Source organism: Phalaenopsis equestris, unplaced genomic scaffold (genome assembly GCF_001263595.1).
Source record: "Phalaenopsis equestris unplaced genomic scaffold, ASM126359v1 Scaffold199125, whole genome shotgun sequence".
NCBI classification, from domain to species: Eukaryota; Viridiplantae; Streptophyta; class Magnoliopsida; order Asparagales; family Orchidaceae; genus Phalaenopsis; species Phalaenopsis equestris.
In genome coordinates, this window is record NW_018219015.1 from 962 (window position 1) to 10,761 (window position 9,800).

The 9,800-nt window shown below is 38.7% G+C and overlaps 3 protein-coding genes across 3 annotated transcripts; all 3 read right to left on the reverse strand.

The window, feature by feature from the left end:
* Nucleotides 1-989: 989 nt before the first annotated feature.
* Nucleotides 990-1,706, reverse strand: LOC110035694 (pentatricopeptide repeat-containing protein At1g26900, mitochondrial-like; the record flags this gene model as incomplete). The annotated part of the gene is made up of 1 exon (XM_020739964.1): nt 990-1,706. A coding segment is annotated over exon 1 (717 nt), but the record flags the coding sequence as incomplete, so codon positions are not given.
* A 15-nt stretch (nt 1,707-1,721) lies between these two features.
* On the reverse strand, nt 1,722-2,555 carry LOC110035692 (pentatricopeptide repeat-containing protein At1g26900, mitochondrial-like). The gene has a single exon (XM_020739963.1). The coding sequence runs from the start codon at nt 2,553-2,555 to the stop codon at nt 1,722-1,724; it is 834 nt and encodes a 277-aa protein (XP_020595622.1).
* Nucleotides 2,556-7,950: 5,395 nt separating this feature from the next.
* LOC110035691 (GDSL esterase/lipase At5g45960-like) lies at nt 7,951-9,357 on the reverse strand. Its single transcript, XM_020739962.1, has 2 exons — nt 9,050-9,357; nt 7,951-8,317 (listed from the first exon to the last, which is right to left on the reverse strand). The coding sequence occupies exons 1-2, from the start codon at nt 9,267-9,269 to the stop codon at nt 8,121-8,123; spliced, it is 417 nt and encodes a 138-aa protein (XP_020595621.1). The 5' UTR covers nt 9,270-9,357; the 3' UTR covers nt 7,951-8,120.
* Nucleotides 9,358-9,800: the final 443 nt, after the last annotated feature.

Sequence of the window (9,800 nt, forward strand, 5' to 3'; positions counted from 1 at the left end):
ATTCCCAACATGTTGACAACACTGGGTCTACGCTGATGGTCAGGCATCAGGTAGAGCGAGTTGAGGAACCTTTTTAGCCACCCCAAGATACTTATTTTACTCAACAAATCATGGAGGTAGTACCCCCCAGAGAAGTTAAAGTTTCCTCGTTTGTTTCCTTATAAAGGGAAGAATGATCTAGCCGATCATGTGACTTCTTTTAAATCATCAGTAAGAGTGTTGTAGATCAACGACACAGTGAAGTGTCAGCATTTCTTAACAACACTTGAAAGTAATATTAATTAGCTTATAATATATCAAAATTTTTTATAACATGCCAAAATATAAGCAAAACAAAATAAAAAATAGCAAAAAGTAATATTAATCCCACATGGCCCTTGAATTCTAGCTTTAAATTCACTGAACTAACACTTTCTGTGCAAATCTTTGTTTTAAGGATCAACTTATGAGACAAATCTTAGCTCAATCAATTTCTCAAGAAAAAAGCTAGAACTTTTTTTCTTTTTTGGTTGCAGGGTGAGTACTGGAAGCTTGCATATTAGGATTATTTACTGTATCTCGAACCAATATAGTATACATGCGAGTACAATAACCAGAACGGTTACAAGTTAAGCTGCAATTCTTCAAACATAGGTCATGTGGAAGAAAGAAAACCAAACAAAATTAAATTAATTATACATTTTGTTTTTCAAATTAATGAATTATAAACATGATTAATCTATTGTATATCAACAAATAAATCAATTCAAAATAATCTGACCTCGATTCTCCGTCCCAAATTCAGGCTCCAGCTCCTCTGCACATTTCCTCAAAACTTTTTCTTCTTCAACTCTACCCACCTACCATCTCAACGGAGCTGCGTCCTGCCTCCTTCCTTATTATCTCTCCCCCCTCCACCTCCAAATCCATAACTTCTTTAGCTTCTGCCCATCTCCCTGCAAAGGCATAGCTGCTCAACAGAAGAATATTATCACTTGGGTGGTGCTCACCCATGGCTGCCAAAACTTCTCTGGCCAGCTTCCCAATCCTATCTCTCCATGAACCCTGGATGCAGCAAGCAAAGCTCGCCAAGCCATGGCATCTCCTCCATTAGGCAGGCTTTTCACCAGCTCATAAGCTTCTCGCAGCAATCCAGCCCTGCCCAACAAGTCAATAACGCATCCATAATGCTTAATCCCAGGGCTTACCCTGTATTCAAAAACAATTTTCTTGAAGTAATCTTTTCCTAAGCCCACAAATCCCCCATGGCTGCAAGCAGAGAGAACAGCAAGTAAGGTCACCTCATTAGGCCTCATCCCACTCTCCTCCATTTCATCAAACAGCCGCAGAGCCTCCTCTGACCTGCCATGAACTGCAAATCCCATCATCATGGCTGTCCATGCCTTCACATCTCTATCCTTCATTTGGTTGAAAACTGAAATTGCTTCCTCCAGACATCCATTCTTCGCATACATATCCAACAGAGCGGTCCCCAGAGAAGCTTGGATTTCCAACTTCTCCTCCTTTGCGTAGTCGTGGATATGCCGCCCAAAACCTAAAGCACCAGAGGAAGCACAGGATGATAGTAGTCCTAGAAGCGTGGCTGCATTTGATTTAACTCCATCTTCCCTCATCTTCTGCAACAGAACCAAGCAGACATCCAATGAAGCTTTTTTAGCGTACCCATCTATAATGCAATTATAAAGGACAACATCTCTGCGTGTCATTTCATCAAACGTCTGTCATGCGGGTTCCATCATTCCGTTCTTCGCATACATCGTTGCTACCGCAGTCGCCACCTTAGGCTCGGAGGTAAGCCCAGTTTTGATGCAGTGGCCATGGAGGGGCTCGCCATTGTAATTACTGTCTGTAACTGCTGAGAAAGCGCTGACAATGGTGGCTGGACTGACTTCCATGCTAAAATAAAACATATTTCCTAGAAAGGTGAGAACTTTCTCCGGCTGTGAGGTCCGGAGATAGCCTCCAATCAGGGCATTGAAAGAAACAGCATCTTTTATATGAGGCAATTCATCAAACAGTTGGTGTGCAGCCGCGAGCCTGCTACATGCAGAGTACAAATGTAAAAGCGTATTCCATAGATTGAGGAAGTAATCAAAACCGGCCTTGGCTACCAAACAATGCAGTTGTTCACCGGCAGTGATGGCCAGTTTGCGACCACAGACCTTGAGGGCGGCAATGAAGGAGAACTGGTCGAGCGAGAGGGCTCGGGCTCTGATTGAGTTGAAGATAGAAAAGGTTTCTTGTACGTTTGGGTCGGGAGCGAGAGAGTGAGCTCGGAGAATGGAGTTGAAGGAGAAGAGGGTCGGCGAAGGGAGGAGGCGGAAGAGAGAGAAGGCGTGGTCGGGATCGAGAAGGGTGGCAGAAGCGAGGAGTTTGGCGGAGGGGAAGGGGAGGAGGTCGATGCCGGTTTTGATCATGGCGCCATGAATTCGATGGAGATCTGAAACGGCGGTGCAGGAGCGGAGGAGCTTGGTGAGGTGGTGAGGCCGATGTCGGGCACCGGAGAAAGAGAAGAGGAAGAACACTTGCCTGCGGTGCGTTGAAGCCAACGACATTAACCATTTGTGTTGGTGCAATTGAAGTGGTGCTCTTGAATGATGAATAAGGTTTAAAATTTGATTTTAAAAAATGAGCAATGAGATTTCGGTTCCGGCGGCCGACAGCTTCCAACGGACAACTCCACAACCAAATAATGACGACAGCTTCTGGCGACTCCGCTGGGGACAAGTTTCTCTCTCCATATTAATCAGAAAATATTATCTTCATACACCAGTAATGTGTTCATGTCCCTCATGAACCAGATTATCCTTCTTTAGTTAGCATGTTTCACTCATTTCTGTCTTGGGTAAGTACCATCAACTTTTTTGGACTTCAGGACAGCCTGTTCAATCACCTTTGAACAAAAAGATTCAGGAGACCATTAAGAACTTTTTAATCTTAGTGTGTGGTCGGACCCCCAATAGGTGTGTTGGTGGGCAAGTTTTGTCTGAGCATTGTATGCTGTAAATTTGGTCTCACACTGGATCCTGAACTTCACTTTTTCCCTTTCGAGTTTAATTTGCTATTTTGAGAACTAAATCGAATTGTGTCGTGTTGCGCGTGCTCTTTAATTTACTTTATATTAATTAAATCTTTCTAGTTTCAAACTATTTTTACTAAAATCTTAAAATCTTCACAAATTAAGTAAAGAATTACCCGGTCTGCAGATCAACCTCTGTTAATTTGTAGTGTTCGCACTAAGATTACGAGATATTGGCCAAATAATTGATCCCATAGCTTTCTTTTTTTTTGAAGCTGTTGTAATGTCATTCCCAATGCTCACTTTCTCGTGCAACCTGCCGACAAGCCACAGTGCCTGCAATGTCACTCCCACCATCAAGTTTGAAGTAGGATTTAATGAACTCGAGGTTATATTAGGGAAAGCCCCGTTTGTCGTGATGAAAGTTGTTGCTCCAAAGGTTCAGGAACCGTCTACTGGTTTAACCTAAACTGCCCTCAAGATTTCCCTTCTTACAAGAGGGTCAAGACTACTGCCATCATGGCACCTACTAAGCCTGTTGTTCCCGTTTCTACTAAGGGATAAGAAGTTATGATCGTCAAAGACCCGACTGAATGATTGGTTGTCTTGCTGTCAATATTTGAAATTGAATCGAGTTCAAGGACCGCACTGTTAACCCGAACCAAAAGGAGAAACCACAGCCGGAAGGTTCGGAGGGCTATTGAAGCCTAGATTTCCAAGGAAGTACCTGCTGATGAGTCAGGATTACTGGAGACCTATCCGCTTCTGCAAGGGGAGTAGGTTCCATCCCTTAATGGATACTAATGGGTACGGAAATATCTAGAAGATCGTCGCTACTTTACCATCACCTCATGGACATGGCGGGGAGAGGAAGAAGCCTGCTCCTATCACCCAAGTCAGTACAGTTTTCCAGAGACTAGCTGTCAAAGAAGATTGTTCAATTGATGAGTTATTCAAACGAGTGGGATGTGCAGTATCCCCTCACATGAAGAAAGAAATTCTAAGAGATGTCAGATCCACTAGATGATCTCAGAAATTAACTGAAGCTTTGCTTGCTCACATTCCCGTTTGGTTCTGCTTAGGAAGCAAAATTGATGCCACCATTGTTGCTACCAATTCTGTTGTCACTAGACCCGCACGTCGTTGACCAGTTAAGATGTGTTTGGGTCCGAGAATTCTACCAACTACCAGTCACAAAGATGTTTTTAAAGTTCTGAAGGAAAAGATGAAGAGATCACCCAATACTGTATTTGGTCTGAACCATTGGGAGCATACTTCTCTTCGACATGTCAATGTTTCTGCATAGACACTCCGTCTCAAAGTCCGAAGTATCCAGTATTGTCGTAACAACTGTTAGCGAGATGGATGAACAAGTAGAGAATGTCTAGCAAAGTCCTGCAGATCTCAAGGTGCTACAAGAATTAATAATTGAAGAAAATATTGAAAAGCTCAAGGTTGAGATTTTCGAGTTGGCCCAAGAATATGGAGTTTCCATTGATGATGATGAAGAATTTGACTTCAATTATTACCTGGAGGAATATTTCATGTATGTCCATATCATCGAGGCCAGAGCTGGTGCATTTGCGCAGGACACTCAACCTCTCATCAAAGAGAACGTCATAGATAAGTTGCGTAGGGCTGTTTTCCTAAGGGATGAGCAAATCGACCAAATGAAGAAAATAATGGAAGAGATGGGCGTTGCCATGATCGCCATGACAACAACTCAAGGACAGTCTCAACCACCACAGTTAGCCTCCCCAGAAGTCAACCAATCAGAGATTATACATATCACAAATGAAAGGAGGGAAGTTGCCTCGGCGAAAAGACATGAACAACAAAAGAAGGATTCTCCATCAAGTGTCATACCAGAAAGAAATTTAAGCAAATGATCGAGCAAGTTTGGGAGGCCTTAGCTCAATCTAAGGGTGGTGCATTGATTTTGAATGGTAGACCTTATCTGGAGGAGTTCAATATTGTACCCTAATCAAAGGGTTTTGTGTCGCTAAACATTAAGATATTTGACGGGACCGGAAATCCCAGGAAACTTATAACACATTTTCGAGTCAGTTGTGGCTACACTGAAGGAAATGAAGCCTTAATCTTACGACAGTTTGTCAGCAGCCTTTCAGGGATTGCTTTTGACTGGTATGTCGAGTTACCTAACAGATCAATCAAGACGTTCGCTGAATTAGAACAGATGTTCGTAAAGAGATTTGCTAGAGCATAACACCATGTTTCTATTGGAGATCTCGTAGTGGAGAAGCAAAGACCCAACGAGAGTCTGGTGGATTATATCTTGAGGTGGAGAAAATCTTAGCATGAAATTTGAACCTCAACTACAGAAACATCATGCGAATGAGATTCTACTCAAAAGCATCCATGGGCCAGTACTTTCATGCTCAAGGGATTCACCATTAAATCCTTCAAGAAGCTACTCAGCAAAGCCAACAATCTTCAAGAAGACGTTAACAACCGTTTTTGAAGAAAAAACTTAAAAAATGGGTATTTCGTTGCTTCAGCTAAAGAAAACTCTTACTGAAGCATCCTTCAGAAGATCAACTCTCTGCCTATCCTAATTTGATCCATTCAGTTGAAATCTTGTTGGAATTTGTTCAGAACAGTCAACTCTCAAGTGGGCCCTAACAGCTCGTACATCAATCAATTCACTATGAAGCACAACAACCTCTCTTTCCAATGTTGCCAAGTGAGTCAATAACTCTCACATAAGCCTACCAGCAGACTCTCTGATCGCTTTCATTGAAGAGCCAACTATTTTTCTTATTCGATGTTCCATCAAACTGGAGGATAGCTCCAAATGTTCCTGTTGGGAGATGCTGAATGGGTCTATCGACCGATACACACCTTCATCAATCGATTGAAGTGATGCAGCGGATGTATTTTGCAATTCAACCGCAAACATTGGTGATGATCAAAGATTATATTCCTAGATGATTCACAATCAACATGATTCTCTAATGCAGTCTGCTCATCTGCATTAAGAAAAATGTCAAGAAATCATTGAAAGCTGCAAAGTCAAAAAAATTTACATACCCAAATATCTATTTAATTCAAAAAGGGTAATATAAAATTTATCTGTCCCTTGTGTCGGGAGGCCGTCATCCCTGTCCTCTAGTAGGGGTGGAAGAAAATCGACGACAACCTTCTCTTTCGTTCCACCCTAACCACTATTGGTTCCTTTGATGGGTGGAACAACCTGCAGATTTTCTTCGACAATCACGACAATGCTTGGACCAAATGTCAACTCTTTATGGAAAGTGCCAATATTCAAAGACTTCTTTGATGCATCATTGTCAGGTCCTTTCAAAGAAGTGAATTGGTCAACCTACTCAGATCGGTGTCAGCCGCTTCCTTTTCTTTACAATTCTCATTTTTTTTCTTTTGGACTCTTATAGAGGCATGAAGCAAAAAGCCTTTCAAAGCTAAAAGATGAAAATCAATGTTCTTCTTGCTCGAACCGTCAACCATAATGTCACTCGAGAAATCCAAGAGACGTTGAATGAAATGAATATAACATAAGCCTTCATGCCCTATTTATAGGGTTCACTAGGCACAAAACATAAGGAAAAATTAATTAATGAATTAATTTTTAATTTACAGTGTCATTTGTTGCTTAATAATTTTTCTATCCTTATCTTAGCTGTCGCTTTCAAAGAGTAGAAAAATTGAGGAACTAATATGTATACAACAAAAATGCCACATGAATCTCAAAGGGAACAAACTGCTAGGAATAGAGTTTCAAGCAACCAAAGTTTTGAGCCAAAGAGCGAGATGTGGATTGACCAAGTAGTTGATCGACCATACAACAAAATCGACCGATGGACGTATTGACCGAAGAACGTCTCACCAAATTGATCTGATTCCTTTCATCGATTGATCGTTCCCCTCAGCGGAAGAGATTTCATATAAACGATCGATTGACATGACCAACAAAAACCAAAGCATCCAACGGTCAATAAGCATTATATTTCTTCTGTATATAATGTACTTTTCCCTCGACAGAAACTCTGATTCAGTCATTTGGGCGATTATTATAACCGTTCCCCCTCTTTTCTGCAACTGTATTTTAGACCTATATAAATAGGACGACATGTCATAAATGAAAGGGCACATTCTCTCTCTCTCTGTCTCTCTATCGACTCTATTCCTCTCTCTTCTCCTTTCAACTCCAACTTTCGGAGCATGTATACAAAAGACAAGTTTGGATTCAACACAAAGTCCTGTATATGTAAATATGAAATTTTGGTGTGAGAAATGTAATAAATCAGAATTGTGCGCTAAGAATGTACATTTCCCTATAGTAAATTCTATAAATAAGAAGACATATGATAAGATCTATCTCTCTGTTGCTCTAAATCTGATTTCACTAGAATTAAGTACTCAAATTTGAAGCTAACTTTCCTAGAATAGGTTGTTGTTTATCTTTCAAAAGTCATCAACATGGCGAACAGTTCCTGTGTTTGGGTGAATATCCCTATGCTTGAATGAATATGCTTAATCTTTGATGAATACTTTTTAAACTTTGTGAGTTTCTCATAAATTCAACAAGTTCATCATTGTGATGAGCTCATATCGTATATATAATGACTCAAGTAAATTCTTGTCGATTTGAACAGATTCATATTAAAGATTCGTAGATACCTTAAAAGTCCTGTATGTCATGTCGATATGAACAGATTCATATTAAAGATTCATAGATACCTTAAAAGTCCTATATGTTTCAATGTCTCTATCTGATCATTTTGGTCTTTTAGTTCCCCAATGTTCTTTTCCTCATAACGCATATTAAAATTATTCATAAAATCACTCATAACTTTTAAAACATTTAATCCAGTGCCACTGGCTAAAAAAAATCTTGCAGATTCCCAAATAAAAAATGACTTATCTGCTCTTTCAAACATGCGACATTATCTTAAACACCATATGTTTGTGTAAATTGCAACCATTATACACATTACCTCTTTTTGAACTTTGTTTATTGTCTCAGAAAAAACACTTTTGCTTGCAATTTGGAAATATAAGCTCTTGAGTCTTTAGTATTGAAATTATGATATCTTACAAGTGAAACAATGAAATAAACATACTAGTAGCTCTTTAGTACATAGTCTATCACTGGCTTGAAACTGTTAAACATGATGTAGTAAGCCTTCTCTGTTGGATGAATGGAGTCCCAAAAAATATACTTTGAGGCGTCAATGCACGTGAGGGACTTGGGATTGCAGAGCACCGCCGCTTCGACCAATCCGGTTCCACAACATCCTTCGGATGACATCATGAATCCTATGATTGTTTTCAGGTGAAACAAAGATAAATTTTATGAAAGAGGTTCGTTGAGGTTCTTGTATATAGATTAAGTGATGAAAAGCAGTTAATTTTTCTAGATCAAAGGCACCTAATGTGACAAAAAATGTGTTATAAATTGAGCTTTATGTTGCTGTTTTACTTAATGATTTTTCAAGTTGGTGCTCAATATCTTCTCAGCTTCAAAATGTTATCCAAGGAGCATTTGGTTGATTCGAGATAAAAGTATGTTTAAGACTTTATTTTCAACTTAAGAAACCATTTTTGAGGGGTTTAAAAAGTGTTTATAGAGCTTTAAAATCAATATTAATTATTATTTATGATACAATAGAATAAATTTATCATTTTTGAAGCAACCAAATGAGCCTTGCGAAGATGTCTCGGAACTTAATAATTCATACCATTTAATATTTTTAGAGAAGGTAAGTAAAAAAGCATTCATGAAAGCTAAAGGTTTCATTTGGTTGCGAGAAACTAATAAATGTTTTAAATACCAAACAAGGAAAAAACTAAGATTTTGTCATTTGATTAGATGTTGACATTACCATATCTATATCATCACTAGGTCTAAAATTTGTCATAAAAATTAAATATAAAGATTTACATCCTACATAAGAAGGGTGTGTTTTTTTTATTATTTTTTATTTAGCAGAGCAAATTTACGTTCATTTTCTGAACCAACATTTAAGTGAGAAGAAGGGAAAGGATTACCATATGAAGCTGGACTTGTTATAATATCAATAAGAGGTTTATATGAATCCACATAGAATATCTGAAGCTCGGTTGAAGAAGAAGAAGAAGAAAATTCTTGTAGTGTTGCTTGAAGCTTCTGGTTGTAGTCAAGAGCTATGGAATTGAGGGAGCTTATGCATCCTCTATCATGGATTCCATCATTTGCTTTGAGTGTAATGACAATGGGAAGACAACCCATTGGTGGAAGACCAGCAACCACAATTCTGTTTGCCCCAAAATTTGATAAAACCTACAAAATTAGTAAAATTATTGAATCATTTCAGTCTAATGCTTATGGGATAATCAATTTTATTTCATGAATCTTTGAGTATAGGAGTAGGCAAAGGTCGTATGTTATATTTACTTAAAGTCTTATGTTTGCTTCTAAAATTTTTTGTAACAAAAAATGTCCTTCACACTATCAGATTTCTAATAGCTAGGTTGTTATATCAATATATTTATTGAAATGGAAAAAAGTTTGTTTTGAAAATCAAATCGATTCGAGTAAATTTTGTTAATTCAACACATTTTTTTAATTTTTTTTTAATTTTAGTTATAAGAACAATTGTGAAAAGACAAATCACAAACACAAATAAATAAGTACCAAGATTTACTTTGAAAAAACCTAAACGCAAAAAACCACGGGAAAATGTGAAGAATTCATTATATATCAAAAGGAAGACAAATTCTAATTGAAGATGACTTGGGATTTGACAGCTCACGTAACATA